General features: G+C 44.3%; 1 protein-coding gene across 1 annotated transcript; it reads right to left on the bottom strand.

Moving 5' to 3' along the window:
* Window positions 1–1,693: 1,693 nt before the first annotated feature.
* Window positions 1,694–21,363, bottom strand: SRD5A3 (steroid 5 alpha-reductase 3). Its single transcript, XM_075859792.1, has 5 exons — window positions 20,922–21,363; window positions 17,176–17,327; window positions 14,852–15,043; window positions 12,033–12,161; window positions 1,694–4,228 (listed from the first exon to the last, which is right to left on the bottom strand). Exons 1-5 carry the CDS (start codon window positions 21,134–21,136, stop codon window positions 3,969–3,971), a joined length of 948 nt encoding a protein of 315 aa, XP_075715907.1. The 5' UTR covers window positions 21,137–21,363; the 3' UTR covers window positions 1,694–3,968.
* Window positions 21,364–22,286: the final 923 nt, after the last annotated feature.

The raw sequence follows: 22,286 nt of genomic DNA, 5'->3' as shown, positions 1-22,286 counted from the left end.
TAATTTATAATGGGAGCACAGCACGTAAATACAGACGGCTGTCCCGGGCACGGTCGTGTGCATGGAGCCTAATTATGCAAAGTGACTGTTTAACATAGTCACTTCATGTTAATATGTAATTGCCACTCTATTAGTCCATCATGAGCTGCTAGAGAAGCATCTAGTGGCTAAAAGCCACTGGTGCGATTGCAGCAGTGATCATGGTGCTATGAAATAGGTTTACCACTTCCTCGCATGAGCAATATGGATGAAGATATATACACCATAAGGCTCTACTCACACTGCATTTGCATGGTCTGTTTAGTGTATGCACTGGGAAAGCTCCTTGGGCATACGCTGAACATATTTATAGGACCCCACTCATCTGATGGATGCCAAGAGTGTCCTTTTCGCATCTGTCTGGCCCGAACACCTATTTTTTTAACTGTATGGAGTAGCATGGCATACTTCGGAGGTATACATAGGAAAGTCCTCCCGACTGTGTGAATAGTTTTAGATTATGCCGATGCCTAATTTTAGACGTCAGCACAATCTTTCCTCTGAAGTCGGCAAGCATAGGCTTTTGAGGTCACTCAGTAGCGGCAATCTGGTGCAGTGGCCAGGATGTGGAGTACTAGGACATGTAATACAGGTGCATATGATGGTAAGTTTGAGATTTTTTTATTATATAGGGGGCACATAACAGCTATCCTGTCAGATTTCTGAGTACTCACTTTAACGGTCAGCTCTCATCATATGTCTGTTTTATGAAATCTTTGCATTCCCTATACAATAACATTTTTAGATTAAACAGTATCAGTGTGCTATACGCCCCATTGGCAAGGGCAATGGTAATTCTCAGTTGTCAATTAATACATATACGTTTCCACAAGGAATAACAGAGAAATAGCACAAGGCAGAGCTCTAAGAAAAAAAATGCTCGAAAATGGTTAATTTATGCGGAATGCAAGAATTTATTAAAACATACAAGTTAAAGAGAATGTGTCGCTAGAATTTTTTTTTTTTTTTTTTAGTTAAACTGTTAGTTTATAAATGATTAAACATTGTTGGTCACTAGAGGGAGCAATTCCCAAAATTGCAGCATTGGCATGTGGTAAAGCAACCTCATTACGCTGCAAAATTGGAGAAGACACACTCGCTCTAGCGTCCTCAAACAATCCCCCCTCCTTTATCCTGGCTAGTGCCAGGAGAAAGGAGGGGATTGAATGTTCAAACCTCCTACACTGTGTCACCATTTTTTGAGCGAATACACAGTGTAGTAGGTTTACATACAGTGTTAATCACACACGAAAACACGAACATACACAAACATAACTTACCTGCTCCTGCCGCCGCTCCCTCCGGTCCGTCCGCTCGCTTCTGAACACATGTCCGGAAGTCGCGACTGGAAGTAGTAATCTTACTGTCCGGCCGCGGCTTCCGGTCCACAAGAAAATGGCGCCGGATGTCGCTCAGCCGAAGACCTTCCATTTGGACTGTGTGGGAGCGGCGCATGCGCCGTTCCGACACAGACGGCGTACCCCATAGTGAATGGAACGGCTCCCGTTCGCATTCTCTATGGGGATGTATGTGCCGTATTCAATCTCTGTATGTGTCGTTAAATCGACACATACAGAGATGATAAAAAAAAAATGTCAGCCCCCATAGTGAAGAAAAAGTTAGAAAAAAAAAAAGTAAAACACAAACACACAAATAAATAAAAAAATGTTTAATAAAACACTAAAAGCAAATTGATATAAAAAAAACATTTTTTCGCCACACCCTTCCTTTAAGAGAAGTGATAGATACTATTTGACTATATTTTCCTCTATTGCCACTGATGGTTAATGTACATAGTATATATAATGCATTCACACATATGCTTGTGGGAAAGTGGAAGGAAGCACTTACAAAAGATCTTCTTGTCTCCCTACTCAGCGGGGGGACTGGAGCCATGCATTCCAACAACTAGAGGGGACCTTTAGCTGTTTCTACCTTCCTCCTCCTGCATGAGTATGTGATGTCACGTCATACAGAAGTGCACAGAGTAGAAGAAGGGCCACAGTCCTACATCTCCCAGCCTCTCGCTTCCTTGCTCCCGGAACAGAAGGATCTCTCTCTCTCTCCTGATCACCGCTAAGTATCCTCCCCCTCCCCATGTGCTCTCTCTCTCACCCTATACAATGAGAATTTCCCCTGGTCATTATCCTACCCTTCTCCCCATACATCTCTCCCTCATATTACATGCACATCCCCTGGTTCTATAACTTTCTCCTTGTATTTAACCCACTAGTTACAGGGACAGGGTCAGGTGGGGGTGGGACATGGAAGCATGAGTGCACTGTAACTTATATGTATGTTTAGGTGTTTAAGTGGGTGGGTGTTAGTATAGTATTGTATGTACTATGGTACTGTGTGAATGTATATTTACTGTGTTGTGTATTTTGTGTTTAATATCGAAGTGTGGTTTGTATTAATAAATATTACTTTTATTATACTATTGTGTGGTGAATCCGCATAGATACACTTTGTGGCAAAGCAGATAGTTAGCAGTAATACAGGTAAAAGGGTAGGCATAACCCTAATATAAAGGAGGTAGCAATGGTGGATGACACCAGCCCAGTGAACCTCATTATTATACCAGCCCTTTAAATGTACATTTAGATAAACACCTTATGCAGTGGTCCTTAAAGGGGTTGTCCACTACCAGACAACTAATGACCTATCCACCAGAAAGGGCATCAGTATATGATCTGTGGAGGTCTGACACCCGGACCCCGCACCGATCAGCTGCTCCGGTGGCCTCCGGGCACCGGATGTCCATGCCAGGGAAGCAGTTGGCTCCTGTCACGGAATAGCAGCAGAGCTGCAGTTCTGCAGCACGGCCACTATGCAATGTACGGAGCCAACTGCTTCTGGCTCCGTACATTGCATACTGTACAATGACATCCGGTTCCCGCAGGCTACCGGAGCAGCTGCTCGGTGCGGGTTTGGGTGTCAGACCCCACAGATCATATACTGATGGCCTATTCAGTCCTACCCTACTTAAAAGAAACATATCTTTTATTTTTTCATCAATGGAGCAGTGTGAAAGCTTATTTTTTTTTGCGGGAGGAGTTGTAGTTTCTATTGGCACCATTTAAAGTATTTTATAATGTACAGGGAAATAAAAAATAATTACATTTGTGGGGTGGAATGGGAGAAAAAAAACTGCAATTCCTTCATTGCTTTTTGGTTTAGTATTTACGATTTTTACCTTGTGGTAAAAACGACAACTGAGAGCTAGAACTTTTATTTTTGTGTCGAGTGAGCAGTGTGAGGGCATATTTTTTGCGGGACAAACTAGTTTTTATTGGCACTAGTTTTTGATACATACCGATTTCTTTTTTTTACAGCTAAGATGACCAAGACACAGCAATTCTGGCATTTATTGTTTGTTTCTTTTTTTTTTTCTATTTTGCATTACTCAACTGAGCTATTGTTTCCGCTAAAAAAACAAAACAGAAACCTTATGGAACGGAAACCATTTGCAACGGAAGCATTACCATTAAAACCAATGGTAATGCAAACGGAAGCTATGCTTTCCGTTTGCCTTTCTGTTCATGGGTTCCTCCGATGGAAAGCTGCAATGGAACCCATTAACGGAAAACCAACGTTGATGTGAACACAGACTAGACTAAAAATGGAAAAAGGATTGTTTTGAACTTTTTTGTGTGACACTGAAAACTTTATTAAACTACTTGTAACATTATTTATTAAATCCCCATAAGGGACTTGATCATTAGATCGCTGTTACAATACACTGCAATTCTAAGATATTGCCAGTATATTGTGATTTTTACTGGCTCCTATTGTCCCCGCTTATGGCAGGGATTATTAGGAGCAGAAAGATGGCAGTTCTCGCTGATACTGGCAATTAGTGCAAGTTGTCAGCTGTAATCCCCCCCTCATCATCATGACGTACAGTGCCGTCATGTTGCGTCAAGGGGTTAAAACACAAATGGTATGAGTGATTTTCTGTGAGCAGGGTACGAATCAAACTTCTGATGATAAAACTCATGGCATAAAATAGCTGCCAATGACTGGTTCAATAAAACAAATAAAACCAGCAGCCACCAAGTCAAATGTGTTAGTCCAAAGAGGAATGCGATAGAAATGTAAATCAAGAGCTCGGCAAAATAGTGTGGGCAGGATACTCGCTCAAACCAGTCTCCGGACGGCATTATATGGTTCATGGTTAAGATTTTACCTGCAACAGAAAAGAGAATAATGTGTGATGGTACTATAGTAGTAGTATGACCGCCCCACGTGTTTCATAACACCAAAAATATCAATAAATCGGTTCATCCCCTGCAGTTATCCAAACTATGAGATTCTGTGAAGAAATTCAGTACTTTACTGTAAAATCAGAACAATTACAATCTGATATTTTAAGCAGATTTTCCACTCAAAAGCAAAAACACTCGAAACAGTCTATCGATTTTAACAGAATTTGTGCAATAGAGGTCATTGTAATGTAAATATATATAAGAGAAGTACTATGTTAATACATACATGAAGCGGGTGATGGGCTTTAAAGCAGGGATGCACAACCTGCTACTATGGAGGTCACTGCAAGAGCTGGCGCGGTTATGTGGGGCACTGTGTGGCATATTCCAAACCTGGAAAACCCATCTAAAATCAGAAGAATAGTGGCCCCTGACCCCGTTGGCAATCCATAGAGAAGAGGAGGTTTAAAGGTGGTTGTGAGGCTTTCTTCATTGTAAGATATGGGAGCTGACAAACGCACAGCTGTTTCTGTAACTCCCATAATCTATAAGAGACATAGCTGCACGTGTACGCAGCCACCTCGTCTCCTCTTGAGTGCTGAACTGGGGAGTAGGGGACTTGTATTCTACGAATAGGTGGGAGTCTAAGAGGAGGCACCCCAACATATCAAACATATTTGGCATCCACTGGGTGTTACCATTCGCCTTGTTAATAGGGCGTATCCCTACACACTCTAAAATTGCCCAATCCGTGAGGACAGTGTGATAAGGGTATGGAAATCATGAATTGTCAATTTATTTTAATACTTTTTCAGGAGGAATAACAGAGGAACAGATGTAGAAACAAGAGGATTTGGATCCAGCGTGGATTTGTTGAATAAAATGGAACGAAGTTCCAAGTTTAATGAAAAAATTGTTCGATTAAAAAAGAAAAGAGACACCAGGATAAAAATTTGAAAAGTGTGCAGATGTTAGAGCATTGTTATTTAATGTGGAATACAAGTAAGTATTTACTAAAACATATGTCAGGATAGCGGACGTGTCCTCTTTAACACCTTAATGACCAAGCCAGATTTGTTAAATCTGGTATGTGTGACTTTATCAGAGAATAACTCAGCGGAAGTTTTGAATATCCAAGTAATTCTGACATTGTTTTTTCGTCACATGTTGTACTTTATTTTAGTGGTAAAAGTAGACTGATAAGATTTGCGGAAATTAATGAAAAAATAGAAAAATTTAAGAAATTTTGTAAAAATTATCATTTTTCCCTATTTTTAACTGCAATATGTCACATATGTACACACATACTGCACAATTTTTTTTATTAAATATATATTTCCATCGCTTTACTCTATTTTGGCAGCACTTTTGAAAAAAAAAATATTTTTTTTTGAGCAATTTAGAAGACTTAGGCCTCATGCACACGACCGTGGTGTTTTTCTGGTCCGCAAATTCCAGGACCGTGTTCCGTGGAATGTCATCCGCAGTTCATCCGTATGTAATCCGCAGTTCATCCGTATGTAATCCGCAAAAATGCGGATGAAAAAAAAAAAAAAAAAAAAAGGTCTTTTAAACAGGATGCCAAAAGCTTGGTCAAACCCCCTTTAGAAGGTCACATGATCCGCAAATCCGCAAACTGTGGATGACACACGGCGGTGTATCCGCAATTTCCACGGGCCCATTGACTTCTATTGGCATGTCCGCACCGCATTTGCGGCCCATAATAGGACATGTCCGGAGTTTCTGCGGCACGGATGTGCGGACATGCGGAGAGCCGTGAAAACACGGATAGTGGGTATGGCCACATAGAAATGAATGGGTCCGCAATTAACCCGTGGATTTGCGGTTGAATTGCGGACGCAAAAACACGGTCGTGTGCATGAGGCCTTACAAGTTTAGTAATGATTTTATAAGGCCCCATGCACACGACAGCAAAAAACCTCCGTTATTGCGGACCGCAATTGCGGTCCGCAAAAACAGAGCCATTCCCTTTCATTGAACACTGACACCTTTCCGTAGCACTACGGAAGGGTGTCAGTGCCGTGGAAATGTTCCGGGAATTATGGAACATGTCCGTTCTTTCGCATTTTGCGGGCCGTGCTCCCATACTTTGTATGGGAGCACAGCCCGAAAATGCGGCTGTCAGTCAGCGGCCGGCCGTGCCCGCAATCGCGGGCCGTGATTGCGGGCACGGTCGTGTGCATGGGGCCTAACTTTTGAAGTACATTTTGTTTTCCTGCACCGAGCCAGGTTTTCAGAGGCTCATAGGTGTCAGAATGGTGGAAACCCCCACAAGTGACACCATTTTGAAAACTACACCCCTTAAGGTATTTATTAAGGGGTGTTGTAAGTATTTTGACCCCACAGTTTTTTTGTAAGAATTCATGCAAAGCAGGCGTAAAAAAATATAATTTCACTTTTTTCATAAAAGTATCACTTTGAAGACCGATTTCTTTGTAAAGCGACCATGAGAATGAAGAAATGCACCCCAAAATCTATCACCCTGTTTCTCCGGTTTTCAAAAATGCCCACATTGTGACCCTAATGCGTTGCCTGGACACACGGCAGGGCCCGAAAGGAAGGGAGCAACCGGAGGCATTCAGGTCTCATTTTTGCTTGAAAATGTTTTAGGCCCCACTGTACATTTGGAGAGGTTTTGAACTACCAGAACGATAGAAACTCCCCATAAACGACCCCATTTAGAAAACTAGACACCTTAAGGTATTTATCTAGGGGTGTAGTGAGTATTTTGACCCCACAGTTTTTTTGCTAAATTTAATGTATAGCAGGTGAAATAAAAAAACAAAACACTTTTTATATAAAAGTATCACTTTGAAGACCGATTTCTTCGTAAAGCGACCATGAGAATGAAGAAACACACCCCAAACTATATCAGCCTGTTTCTCCTGTTTTCAAAAATGCCCCCATTGTGACCCTAATGCGTTGCCTGGACACACGGCAGGGCCCGAAAGGGAGGTAGCACCCGAAGACTTTCAGGACACACATTTTGCTTGAAAATGTTTCAGGTCCCATTACACATTTATAGAGGCACTGAGCTGCCAAAAAGATAGAAACTCCCCATAAATGACCCCATTTTGAAAACTAGACCACTTAAGGTATTCATCTAGGTGTGTACTAAGTATTTTGACCCCACAGTTTTCGCAGGAATTAATGCAAAGCAGGTGGAAAGAAAATTTTATTTCACTTTTTTTCACAAATGTGTCATTTTAAGGTCAGATTTCTTGTACAGAGGACATGAGAATAAGGAAATGCACCAGAAAATGTATCACCCTGTTTCCTCCTGTGTTCAAAAATATCCCCATTGTGGCCCTAATGTGTTTCCTGGACACACGGCAGGACCCAAAAGGAAGGGAGCACCCGGAGGCTTTCAGGACACACATTTTGCTTTGAAAATGGGAGGATTCTACTTTTCTAGATTGAGAAATAGATGTCCCTAACAGTTTCTACACCCTATGACTATGTCGTGCTAAGAAAGCAGCTGTCCTGAAATCATGTCAGTCCATAGACATTATGTATATCAACCCGCTCTGATATATAGTAAGTTAGAGTGGGAAAATGTATTAAACTGTTGGCGGAAAAAGGCAATATATCCAAAAAAAAAGGAGGAAGAATGTATCCAGCTATGTGGAAAACTAGAGCATGTTCACAGGATGAAAGAAAATTTGTAGGGCTGTAATGACTTTATTATTCAAAGTGACTGGTCATACAACGTCTCTTTAGCTCCATCAATCCCTATATAAGGGACGAATGTGCCAAGTGACGCGGTACACCATAACAAGCCCCTGCCCGGCAAGGTAGGAACCGCCATGTGCACAAAACAACCAATCACCTGTAGAATATATAAAGGGGCAGTGTCCCACACCGTATGTATAGATACAGTAAAGGACCACTACTCCCCAAATTAATGTCGCTATTTCTAGAAGTATTGTCGGGTGTAAGAGGTCCACCAAAAACCCGAACAAAACTGTAATAAAGCCCATAGTGTATTGATAAGGACAAAACAGGGACTTATGCATAGACCAGGGTTGGAAGGACAAGCGGAACAATAATATCGTGACTCCCTTCGCTGTCCTCGTTTGCTGCAGACCCGACACCGTTTTTTGGGGTATTTTTGGTTAGATGTTAATGGGATGGGGTGTAAAAAATGTTTTTCAACAAGTCGGTGTACATCCTCTGACTCATGGACTACTCTCTGGTCTGCAGATTGAAATAGGAGATCTTCAATCACTTTCTCCTGAAATTCAAAGAATGTCGCCCTGCCCGCTGATTTTTTGTACAGGACAAATGCGTTCTGCATCGCAACCTGAATTTGTTATAGCCGATGACACACACAGGCTTTTGTCTATCTGCAGAGGCCCCACGTTCTCTAACAGTTGCTGTTGCACTTGAATGGACAGTGCTGATCATGTAGACTTCCTTGCGGTCACGAAATTTTAAAGCCAGCATCTTCTCAATTTGAAAAGTGCATGACTCCCCCTTTCGTAGTTTTTTATCCACAAGTTGACGTGGGAAACCTTTGCGATTCCTGCGTATTGTGCCACAGGCTCCGATGTTGGCACAATGAAGGGCGCTAAACAATGGCACACTGGTATAAAAACTGTCCGTGTATACATGATACCCCTTGTGTAGGAAAGGGCCAATTAAATCCCACACAATCTTACCAGTGGTACCAATATTTGGAGGGCACCCTGGTGGATTAAATTCACTGTCTTTACCCTCGTAGATCTTAAATGCACATGTGTAGCCAGTAGTGCTTTCACATAATTTGTAGATCTTTACCCCGTATTTTGTACTTTTTGAGGGTATGAATTGACGGAATGAGAGACACCCTTTGAAATTTGTGGGATTCCACAACCTGGCATTAGGTGACGAAGGCTTATTGCCAATGTACTGCCTGGCATACAAATTTGTTTCCTGCACAAAATGTTCCAAAACTTGGTCCGTAATAAAAATATTAAAATGATTTAGTGGTGAAAAATTACTGACATTGGGACTTATGCCAGGAGTAGCAAAAAAGTCATTTATGGTGGGAGAAAATAAACTCGTGGGTTCCCACACTAAATCGGTTTGGTGGGGTCGTGCAATTTCAGGGGCTGCACTTTGAACGGACGTTGTGGCAACTGCGCCGTCTCCCATATCACTGGTGCTGGGTCTCATATCCATAGAATCCCTTGAAGCGACACTTTCGCTGTCAAGTAAGGCTGGGTTCACACGACCTATTTTCAGACGTAAACGAGGCGTATTATGCCTCGTCTTACGTCTGATAATAAGGCTACAATACGTCGGCAAACATCTGCCCATTCATTTGAATGGGTTTGCCGACGTACTGTGCAGATGACCTGTCATTTACGCGTCGTTGTTTGACAGCTGTCAAACAACGATGCGTAAAAATACAGCCTGGTCAAAAGAAGTGCAGGACACTTCTTTGGACGTTTTTGGAACCGTTTTCTCATAGACCCCAATGAAAACAGCTCCAAAAACGGACGTAAAAAACGCAGCGAAAACCGTGAGTTGCTCAAAAAACGTCTGAAAATCAGGGTCTGTTTTCCCTTGAAAACAGCTCCGTATTTTCAGACGTTTTTGGTCACTACGAGTGCACATACCCTAAAAGCTCAACTTCAGATGCAGAATCCGTATCTGAGCATAGCATCTGATAGGCTTCCTCAACGCTGTATCTTCTGTCAGCCATAATGATAATACAGTCTAAGGCCTCATGCACACGACCGTGTTTTTGCGGCCGCAATTCCCCCGAAAATCCACGGGAGAATTGTGGCCCCATTCTTTTCTATGGGGCCGTGCACAAGACTATAGTTCTTGCGGTCCGTGCACGGCCCGGGAGCCCGGACCGCAGAAAGAACGGGCATGTCTTATTACGGCCCGGGCTCATTGAAAACAATGGCCGCGGCCATGAGCATGTGCGGGCGGCCTGCGGCTGACAGTCCGCAGCCGGCCGACCCGAAAATCACGGCCGTGCACACGGCTACTGTCGTGTGCATGAGGCCTAAACCGCAAATAATAAATGTAACTAGCGGTTTCAATTTTTTTTTTTATCAACTAAGGCCTCATGCACACGACCGTAAAAACACCCGTTATTGCGGGTCGTAATTACGACCCGCAATAACGGGTTCATAGACTTCTGTTACCCACGGGTACCTTCCCGTTTTCTCACATGTTCTATTTTTCTATTTTACGGGCCGTGCTGCTATACTTTATAATGACAGCACGGCTCGCAAAAGCGGCCGGCTGCCCGCGGCCGGCCGTGCTCGTAATTACGAGCACGGTCGTGTGCATGAAGCCTAATCAACTAAGAACACTAAAAGAATTAAATTTTTTTATTGTTTTTTTTTTTTTTCAAACCTAAACCTAAACTCTACGCCTAACACAAACCGTAAACCCAAGCCCAGAACAGCACCCTACGCCGTCTAAGGCCCCATGCACACGAACGTGTTTTTGCGGCCGCAATTACCCCGAAAATCCACGGGAGAATTGCGGCCCCATTCTTTTCTATGGGGCCATGCACACGACCGTCGTTTTTCCGGTCCTTGCACGGCCCGGGAGACCGGACCGCAGAAAGAACGGGCATGTCTTATTACGGCCCTGTTCTGCGGTCCGGGCTCATTGAAAACAATGGTGGCGGCCATGTGCATGTCCCGCGATTTGCGGGCGGCCTGCGGCTGACAGTCCGCAGCCGGCCGACCCGAAAATCACGGCCGTGCACACGGCTACGGTTGTGTGCATGAGGCCTAACAGCGTACACGCCGTCTAACAGCGTACCCTAAAAAGAAAGTAGTTTATAGTACGATTCTTAGTATATACAGTAAATATATTTATATATATATATATATATATATGTATATACTATAAAATACTGAAAAAAATGTGTTTTTTTTTAATAAACTGTGTAAGGGACAAGTGATTTTGTGTGGGGACACTGACACACTTGTATCTGTTTCTCTCCACAGCTAGAACAGTGAGGAGAAACAGATACATGTTTTTACTTTTATTTTACAGTAGTGATCACTATGATTGGATCTCATAGTGATCACAAAAGATCAGGAACCAATACTTTTGGCTCCTGATTACTGCTCTAAGAACAACAGCTCGTTCTTAGAGCAGGAGCTGTCATTTAGACACTCCCGGCGGCTCTGTACGCAGTAACAGCATGTGACCGCTGTGATTGGCTGTCACAGCGGTCACGTGCTCTTACGACGAAATCGGCAGGTCCTGATGGCTGCACTAAGAACCGGACCTGTTACATACAGCCGGTTTTTAGTGCAGACTTGACCAGGCTGCCGTTAAACCCACTCTACTACAGCGACGCCAAAAGGCGTCGCTGTAGACTGAGTACATGCACCGCCTGACGTCAAAAGACGGTGGGTGGTCGTTAAGGGGTTAAAGGGGCGTACACTACAATTTATCTGCAATGATGGGAAAGATTGCTGCTCATGTAGTTTCCTTATCTGATGGCCGTTTGACTGCTAGAATCAGTATGGGCGAAAAATAAATGACTGGTGAATTATTATTCCACCAGTTATAACCATAATTCCCCAGACAGAACGGATTCTATTAGTAAAGTACTACACATACTACTAAACCACATTTCACAGCAGAAGCGGAACTCAAGAACAAGGGGGAAGAATCAGAGTAGTGGATACTTGGAACAGGCTGCAATAGGAGAGAAGAAGACTTAAACATAATGCATCCAGTGAGGGCTAAACATCGAAGGACCCTTTACTATTAATAACATTACAAACATTGACTTACCGGATTTATCCTTCCTGAGATTAGCAAGAATCACGTGGCATCGGTGCTGGTGCAATGACGCCCAGATATACAGTAGACACCCAAAGACGTGGTACCAGTGAAGCTGCAGTAGAAGGTCTGTAACAGTGACTGAGAAAGGAGAAATAAGTGCATTACAGGGTGTATTCTATGGGTACAAATGTGTCAATTGTAGAAGACAGATTATTAAAGATTCTAGAAAAATTCATATTGAATCAACTGTTACATTTTTTTATATAGTGACTCGATGGCTCTTTACATTTGTACAACCTGACTGTGCCCCTACCAGCTGCGCAACTTCTAACCATGCAAAACAGCAGGGAGATAGAGACACGCACTATTAATCAGCATCTGGAGGAATGAACACACAAACTCACAATCCCGATAGCAGATATTAACTAACATACGGAGCTCTCGACTGCAATAGGTTTGCCAAGAGGAAGCCACAAGCCATATATCTACAAGCCATATATCCACAAGCCATATATCTACAAGCCGTGTATCCACAATGTAAATGCAAGCTAGGGTAGCGCAAAGCACAAAATAAATCACTAATTAAGTCATGTATGTTATGGAAGGCTCCCACATGCGATATTGATATCCGTTTATTGTATAGGTCATGGGCTTTTCAATAGCGTTCATAATGTATATGTATGAGTGACGGATGCCACTATTAGGCACCAGTCTCCACAAACTATTATGGGTATCGTTAAACGGATGCCTGTGACGTATGCCATACAGCGGGATGCGTCACCACTGCGTCATAGGCTCCAATGTTGGGGGAGATACCTAGTCTTATACACTAACACTTGATGTCTGTCAGTCAAGAAACTTAGCAGCCATCCGTATAATTCCCATGGCATCCCTAGCTTAGCCACCAGTAGCAAGGGCATCGTAGTCAATTGGAGCAGAGACGCATTGCGGTAGATTATGGCGTTGTTCATACAGTGCAGATTTATTTTTTAAGCCAAAACAGAATTGGATCCAGTAGAGCAGACCTATATGGCCTTCCTTTATATATTTCTTCTGTTTAGGTTCTGTTCCTGGTTTTGGCTTAGCCCTTTCATGACCAAGGGTCATTGATACCCGTGTCCAGGTCAAACTTTCCTTTTTCTGATATGCACTTCTTTAAACGATAATATCTTTGCAACAGCTTTGAATATCATAACTATTTACTGAGTTTTTCTTCAAGACATATGAGGCTTTCATTTTCTAGATTAGTTAGTTTAATTAATTCCATGTTTTTAATTTTTATTATGAGCAGACAAATCACTAAAAATGTGAAAAAACCGTGGATCGCTGTGAGCAGATAAGAGGGCTATAAGGCTGTAGTCACACGTGAAAAAAAGGGCAGTTAACAACACATCAACAGTCAGGTTTTCATGACTGTTTTGCATCAATGTGTCTCAAAATTTGAATCCATTTCCCGGGCGTCTGACCGTTTTTCACCGAAATTTGCCATCTATTTTTAATGGACGTGAAAAAAATAAATAAATAAAAAAAAGTGGATGAATTTTATTAGTTAGGGTTTTTTTTGTCACAGCCACCTGAAAACATCACAGTGCCCATGTAGATAGTGACGCAATACCACTGTAGATAGTGCTAGTGCCCACATAGTGCCACAGTTCCCACTGTAGATAGTGCCCATGTAGATAGCGTCACACCCCCTGTATATAGCAACCCCTGTAGACAGCATCACACCCCCTGCAGATAGCACCACCCTCCTTGCAGATAGCACCACCCCCTCCCCGTAATTGCCATCCCCTTCCAGTAAATGCCACCACTGTCACTCCCTGTAGGAGCGGAATCCATCTGGCTGGGGATTCTGCTCCATATATGGACAGTGACGTTAGGGGCTCCCTCTAAAAGCGGAAGCCTCTGCATGGGGAGCGCTGTGGCCGGGGATTCCGCTCCAGGAGTATCCCCTGATGTCACTGTCCATATATGGATAGTGACGCCAGGGGCTTCTTTAGTAGCGGAATCTCCAGCACAGAGTGATCTGACACCGTGGATTCCACTCCTAGTGGGAGTTTAGGTATCGCTATTTACATGGGGGGGGGGGGGGGGGGGGACGGGACGACGACTATTTACAGCGGGGATGGAGAGACGTCGGGGGCTTCCTCAAGGGGGGGAAACCCTGGCCGGAGAGCTGGCTGGGGATTCCGCTCCTAGAGGGAGCTTAGGTAGCGCTATCTACAGGGGGTTGTGGGCGGCACTATCTAAAGTGGGGGGGGGGGGGTGTAGTCCAGGTCTCTTAAAGCCCCGGCAGACATGAGAGTGCAGCGCTGCTCACACTGAAGCAGCACTGCACTCATGTTATCTGCAGCTATCACCCCTTCTATATTGGAAAAGGTGAAAACCGCTATGAACATTCAGAAGAGAATGAGCATGTTGTATATTTGAAAATCTGCGCGAACATTCTTCAGAAGCATGTGGACGAGATTTTTTTTTAAAATCTCATCCACTTGCCGCAAATCCGGACGGAAAATCTGCTAAGTGTGCAGGGAGCCTAACTAATACGGTCTTAAACAGTGTAAACTTAAAAAGGTATATAGAAGGTGCCACAAATTTATCACAATGGTGCATGCTGTATGAGAAGTTTAAAGCATTTTGCTAGACAATTTTCTTTTCCTTATACCACCTTTTGTTTGGGATATTTTATGTAATACCAGACACAAATCATGGACAGCTGCGGCACTGTTAAGGGGAGAAAGCGGCTATGTTTGTCTAATGCTGGCAACGCTTTTAAGGATATAAAAACATCAGACACAGAATATTGCAAAAACATTTTTCACACTTACCCATTTTGTTATCCAACTTTGCATAATCAAGTGCAGTTATACCAAGGAGAAAGTAGTAGCCAATTCCAAGACAATACTGAGCAAGATGGATGACTCCAGCAGAGAAGATACTCACACAGAGACACTCAAGCAGCCGTCTGAGACTGTGTATCCAGAGCAAGGACAGAGCCAGAAGAGTGGACAGTTCTCCATCTAGAATACACAGAACACATTGTTACAGTAGAATAGTCCTAGAAATAGCCAGACGTGAATAACGTCCGCGTGCTGCGCATGGAAATCACGCGCACCACACGGACCCATTGATTTCAATGGAGCCGTTCACACATATGCGTGAGTTTTAACGCATCGAGAGTCTGCTGCGTGAAACTCACTGCATGTCCCATATTGGTGCGTTTTCACGCACCTACGCACCCATCGAATTCAATCGGTGCGTGAAAACCATGCACCGCACACGGATGCACATCAATGTGCGGTGCGCAATTTGCGCATTAATTCAATTGAAAGAAAAAAAGATGAGCTTTCGTGAATAACGTGTGCCATTCGCAAAGCACTCTGATGCATACGCAACCCACACGGACCAGATTCACGCAGATTTTTCACGCATGTGAATGCGATAAGATCGTGTGAACGTAGCCCAAGATCAATGAGACGGCGGCTGTTAGCTATGATCTGCCCTGCAGACACAAACACTGCTGTCAGGCAATACAAAGGGTTGTCAGAAAGTCAATTGCCCCTTAAAAAAGTAGTTTCGTAGTGAAGAGATGCTAAAAATGTGAATTGTCGCTATAGAGGACCGAGTAAATTCATAGATGGCCATTGATTTATACGGGCAAAGTGTTAGGGCATGTTCACACGCTTAGCAAAAAACGTCTGAAAATACAGAGCTGTTTTCAAGGGAAAACAGTTTCCGATTTTCAGACATTTTTTAATTAACTAGCGTTTTTCACTGCGTTTTTTCTATAGTCAATGAAAAGCGGCTCCAAAAACGGCTCAAAAGTGACATGCACTTCTTTTTCCCGGGCGTTTTTTTTTTTTTTTTACGCGGACGTTTTTCAGAACGGCCGCATAAAAAAAAACGCCCCGTCGGAGCAGAACGCCGCTTTTCCCATTGAAATTACTGCGCAGATGTTTGGAGGCGTTCGGCTTCCGATTTTTCGGTCGAAAAACAGCCGAAAATAACCATGTGAACATTCCCTTACACTTAATTTCCCTGCAGTGAAATGATCAACTGGCGAGTTCTTCCCTCAATAATAATAGCGGACCATTGGGGTCCTCGCAGCACCAGGAGCAATCACATAACCCATTTAAAGAGGATCTGTTTGGGCGAACAAAGCCGCGGACCTGTCTCCACACTATGTTGCCCTAAAAGGGGTTAAAGTATTCTGGACAAAAGCAGGAAGGATACGAAGCAGCCACCCCAAAGTCTACCCTTTGTAGTCCACAGTGATTGGGAGATCAACAGATATCATCTGGCCGGCCTGCATCTATGCTCAGAAGACACAGCAGATGCTTGGAGTATCACGCTAGGGTTGGCTGAAGCATTGTTTCCATTAGGCTAGATTCATACAGGCCATTTAATGCAGTTTCTTATGCCAAAGCCAGGAGTGGATATAATAGAAATAAAAAGTATAAAGAAAGAACTCTTGTCGTATCCACTCCTGGCTTTGGCATAAGAAACTGCATGTGTGATGTTGGCATTATACTTTTTCTGTGTTTAGGGTCCCCGACAGCTCTTAATTAAAAAAAAAAAAAGGCCCTGTTTAGAGTTTTTTGCTGCGGTATTTGCCATGGAAAAAATGGCCGAAATGGACTCCCATTGATTTCAATGGTAGGTGGAAACAACCCGCACCTATCTCTAGAACGGGGCCCCCTAAACCCCATTCTACTACTCTGTGTTGTGGTGGACGCGTGTGATTCCCGACCATGAATTACGGAAACAGCGTAGCTCGCTGAGTTACGCTGTTTCCGTAAGTCCCATAGAACTGAATGGTAGTTACGGAAACAGTGTAGCTCGCATGCTACGCTGCTTCTGTAACTGCCACTCACTACTATATGAGTTACAGAAGCCACGTAGCTACACTGTTTCCGTAAATTATGGTCGGGAATCACACGCATCAGCCACAACACAAAGCAGTAGAATGGGGTTTAGGGGGCCCCGTTCTAGAGATAGGAGGTGGGACCCGCATCTATTTTACATTTATGACATATCCTGTGGATACGTCATAAATGTCTCAGATGGGAAAACCCCTTTAATGCCATTTCTCAGTATGTATACACTTATGATCCCGGTTGCCGACAAGTAGGATTCATTACGCTGCACTCACCTGATAATTTTTGTTCGGAATCCTTGTGGAAAAATGTAAGTAACAATTGAATCCATTGTGGTAACTGGACACCGAACAGCAATGACCGCACCAAGAGTCCCAGCAATGCTCCATTCCAGATTATAGACAAGAAATAAAAATGCCAGAACCACCTGTAAAATATAAATACCAAATAGAAATAACTCCAGGTGATGTAGAGCGCATAACATAGTATCATAGTGTGTAAGGACCGATAAGACATACACTTTATGGACAAAAGTACTGGGACACCTTGACATTACACCTACAGGAGCTTTTATGACATACCGTTCTAAATCCACAGGCATTAATTTGGAGTTGGTCCCTCTTTGCAGCTAAAACAACTTCTACCCTTTTAGGAATGCTTTCTATAATATTTGAGTGAGTCTGTGGAAATTTTTGCCCATTGATCCAGAAGAGCACTTGTGAGGTCAAACACGGATGTTGGAGGAGAGGGCCTGGCTCGCAATCCCCGTTGTAGTTCATCCCAAAGGTGTTCGATGGGGTTGAGGGAAGCGTGTTCTTCCACACCAAGCTCACCCAACCATGTCTTTATGGACTTTGCTTTGTGCACTGGGGCACAGTCACGCTGGTGGTCTTCCCCAAACTGTTCCCACAAAGTTGGGAGCATACAATTTTCCAAAATGTCTTGGTATGCTGAATCATTAAGTTTTCCCTTCACTGGAACGAAGGGGCCTAGGCCGACCCCTGAAAAAATAATCCCATAGCATTATCCCTACTCACCAAACTTTACAGTTGGCACAATTCAGTCAGGCAGGTAACGTTCTCCTGGCATTCACCAAACCCAGACCCGTCCATCAGACTGCCAGATAGAGAAGGGTGGTTCATCACTGCACAGAACACGTTTCCACAGCTCCAGAGTCCAGTGGTGGCATGCTCTACACCACTCCAGCCAACGCTTGGCATTGTGATTGGTGATGTAATGCTGGCATGCAGCTGCTCGGCCATGAAAATTCATGCCAAGAAGCTCTCGGGGCACAGTTTTTGTGTGGATGTTAATGCCAGAGGAGGCTTGGAACTCTGCAGGTATTGAGTCGGCAGGGCATTGGCGGCTTTTATGCACTATGCACCTCAGCGACCTGGCATCCTATTACAGGACCACGCTGTAGTTCTTTATAACGACCCATTCTTTCACAAATGTTTGTAAAGGCGACTGCATGACTAGGTGCTGGATTTTTGAAGCACCTGAATTCAATGGTTAAAGAAGCACTCAGTTGTTTTTTTCTAATATATACACTCGGCAAGTATGACCTAAGGCTTCGTTCACATCTGCGCTAGGACTCCATTCCGACGTCGACTACGCTATTGATTCCGTCAAAACGACGGAGCCCTTGCACAACGGAGACAAACGGAAACCATTGGCATCGGATCCGTCACCATTTGCGTCTGTCAGGGCTCCGCTCCTACAGAAAGCTCAGACGGAACGTCAGAACTGAGCCCTAGCACAGATGTGAACGAAGCCTTATTTAGTTATTCCTTTCTATCTGAATTCTTCTCTTCAGTTGGGTCATGTGACCTCACGGACCTGATAAAATCGACAGCAGTTAATGTCGATAAGTCAGTCTCTTTACTTCCTGACTTATGGTCTGTACCAAACTGGTTCTCCACAGATAGGATACAGAAACGTATGTGTCTGCTCATCAGTAGTTAGTAACAATTGTCACACAGTTCTAAGTCAGGAGATTGATCTGCAGCCTCCTTCATTATAACTGTATTATAGTGATGTGTCTGCTCATCAAGAGAACCTTTTTGATACAGTCCATAAGTAAGGAAGTAAAGAGGCTGACTCTTATCTCTTATGTACATTAAAGGGGTTTCCAGCCGATAAAAATAAATAAATGATGGCCTCTCCTCAGGGCAGGCCATCAATAGCTGATGGGTCGGGGTCCGACTCCCGGAACCCCCCCAATCAGCTGTTTTTAAGAGGCCGCAGCACTCGTACTAGCGTAGCTTCCCCTTAATTTCGTCTTGCTCACTGTGACTATTCAACACACATTTAGTGGCGATTCACAGGTATTGCAGCATTTCCTCCCAATCACTTCAATGGGAGAAGGCTGCAATACCGGTGAATCGCCACTACATCCGTGTCGACAATTCACAGTAAGCAAGTAGAAAAGAAGGGCTGTGGGCCCTTCAAAACAGCTGATCGGCAGGGGTTCCTAGGAGTCAGACCCCATCTCATCAGCTATTGATGGCCATATTTAATCGGCTGAAAAACCCCTTTAACTGCTGTAGATTTTATCAGGTCAGAAAGAGGTCACATGACCCAAATAAAAGAATTCTGACAGGAAGGAATAACTAAATAAGGTCATACTCGCTGAGATTATACACACACATATATATATATATATATATATATATCCCCGGAGCGCTTCTTTAAGAGGTGTGTCCCAATACTTTTGTCCATATAGTGTATGTCCATCAAGTTCAGCCTATTATTCTGCAATGTTGATCCAGAGGAAGACAAAACTCACATGAAGCAAAAGTCAATTTTCCTAATTTTATGGAAGAATTCCTCCCAGGCTCCAATATGGCAATGAAAATAAATCCCTAGATCAACAATCCATCTACAGTAGCCTCAACGTCATCAGTGCTGCGCCACATACAGCGCCCAGACGCTGCCTCGCGTGAGGACCTTGTATCAGCCGCCGCACGCTGAGGGAGTCAGGGAACCCAAAAATGGAAAAGAGGAGTGGTAAGGAGAGAATCCTTTTTCTTTTTTATCAGTATTGTGAGAAACTAGACATGGACCGCACATCCACAATATATACGTTGCTCTGAGCCGCTCGGCATAGTTTATAAACATGAGGTTCTTTGTTAACGTTTTGATCAAACTATATAAGCCACTTGCCACTTCACGGCGACCTCTTTAAAGTGGGTCCCTACTCTATCGGCTGCTGCAACGCATGGCGGCCCCTGCCACCGCTCCTGCAGAGGGCGCAACCCAGAGGCCCAAAAGCACTCATGCCATCAGGCTGTGCCAAGCCTCCTTGGCTCTGGGCCACGTCCCCCCACAAAAGGAGGCGATTTATCAGTATTGTGAGAAACTAGACATGGACCGCACATCCACAAGAAGAGCATATATATATATATATATATATATATATATATATATATATATCTCTATCATTGAGATGGGGTGGGGGTGGGCAAGGTACAGAGCCCAGCACGGGCATCTAGCTTGCTACCACAGAGTAAAAAAATTTTATGACATAAACTATAATAAATTTGTTGGGCCGCTGTGTCCCCCTTTCAACAAAAGTGCAGAGGGCGGCGTAAAAAGGCCAGAAGTCACAATTTGAAAAGCAAGTTGCGATTTTTGGTCCCTTTTGTGACTTTTCTACACCACAGAACTGGCATAGAAAGGCTTATATATTCCCCCCATTAATACAACTCCTAGTGTTCACTCAACGACAAAAAGAACAGATGCAGCGCCTATGAAGATGTCAGGAAGCAAGAAGAATGTTGATAAGGTCATGATAATACACATAAGGTAGGTTACATGTAACTCAGTTTTCAGTAGTAGGTGATGGAGCTGGAACCTATGGAACCCTGCTCACTCCATCACCACACGTGCGCCGCCCGGGCCTCGTCCTGTACAGTAAAGGCCGGAAAACGAGGACGAGTTGAGTACAGCGACCAATCACATCAAAGCCGCAGCGGGCGTCATAACGACCCAGCGCTTTACGTCCGCTCCGGGATTTTACCTCTTCGGCAGGTCAAACCGGCGCAGCCAGGCAGGACGTCTGCCTAGCTTGGTTTTGCCATAGCGGATAAGATCCTGGAATACATTACAGAGGCCGGAGCGCCGCCTGCTACAATCCCCGAGCAGGTGCAAGAACAACGCCAACAGGAAGACCACGTCCAGGAGTAACCAGAAGCCGGCCACCAGACTGAGCCCAGTCCCGGGGAGCAGCAACATGGCAGCGCTACCCTGTCATATGCTCCAGCGCTACTGTGAATACTAAATATCCGCCTGCGTCCCCTCCCACCTCGTCCATCAACTTCTGCAAATGTACACGCTGCAGACTTGCGTTCTACCGTCCTCTGCCAGTTGTAGCTAATACATGTTGTAGGACTACAACTCCCAGCATGCCCTCCATGGCGAGGCGCACACGCTCTAGAGCACTGCTGTAATGTATGCGGCAAAAGGCGCGGCGGTTGTCCATAGCAACCGATCAGATTGTAGTGTATTATTTCCCCAGTTCGGGTTACTTGTAAACGGTCATCTGATTGGTTGCTGTGTGCAAGTGCTCCCCCTGAGTCTCCCCGTAGCGTTCATATGCTCCGGGTCACTCGTAGATTTGTCACATGACAGTGTGTGCCTACTCTGCAGCTCTGTGCAGGAGAATTGTGCGCCCAAGTTACCCGATTCTGCTGGCAGTGACCTGTCCTCCCCTCACCTGTTCACACTATTGTCACTAGACCTAGCATATGTCATTAATACAAAATACATTAAAAAGAAGTATAGTGCCCCCATACAGTATAATAATATATTACAACCCCTTCAAGGACAAAGTATTTTGACCTCTAGTTGTGCCCACAGTATTATGCCCCCTGTAGTACCCCTACACAATATAATGTCCGGTTAGTGGCCCCCACACAGTATAGTGCCCCCTGTAGATTTTGTCATACAGCCTCCCTGTAGACCGTGCCATAATCCCCCACCTCCTTGTAGATCGTGCCATACAGCCTCCCCACCTCCCCTTGTAGACCGTGCCCCCTAACAAAACCTGCACCGCAGGTATTTTCTGGCACCCATTAAATTTCAGCCCGCCACTCACCGTAAAATGACCATCAGCCCCCCACTCACAGTTAAATGACCATCAGTTCCCCCACTCACAGATTCCCCCTGTAGGTAGTGCCACACAGACCCTTGTAGGTAGCGCCACACAGCCCTGTTGTAGGTAGTTCCACACAGCCCCCTGTAGGAAGTGCCACACAGCCCTCTTGTAGGTAGTTCCACACAGCCCCCTGTAGGAAGTGCCACACAGCCCTCTTGTAGGTAGCGCCACACAGCCCCCTTGTAGATAGCATCACACAGCCCCCTGTAGGTATTGCCACACAGCCCC

This window comes from Rhinoderma darwinii, chromosome 1 (genome assembly GCF_050947455.1).
Source record: "Rhinoderma darwinii isolate aRhiDar2 chromosome 1, aRhiDar2.hap1, whole genome shotgun sequence".
Classification (NCBI taxonomy): domain Eukaryota; kingdom Metazoa; phylum Chordata; class Amphibia; order Anura; family Rhinodermatidae; genus Rhinoderma; species Rhinoderma darwinii.
This window is presented reverse-complemented; position numbering and strand designations above follow the sequence as displayed.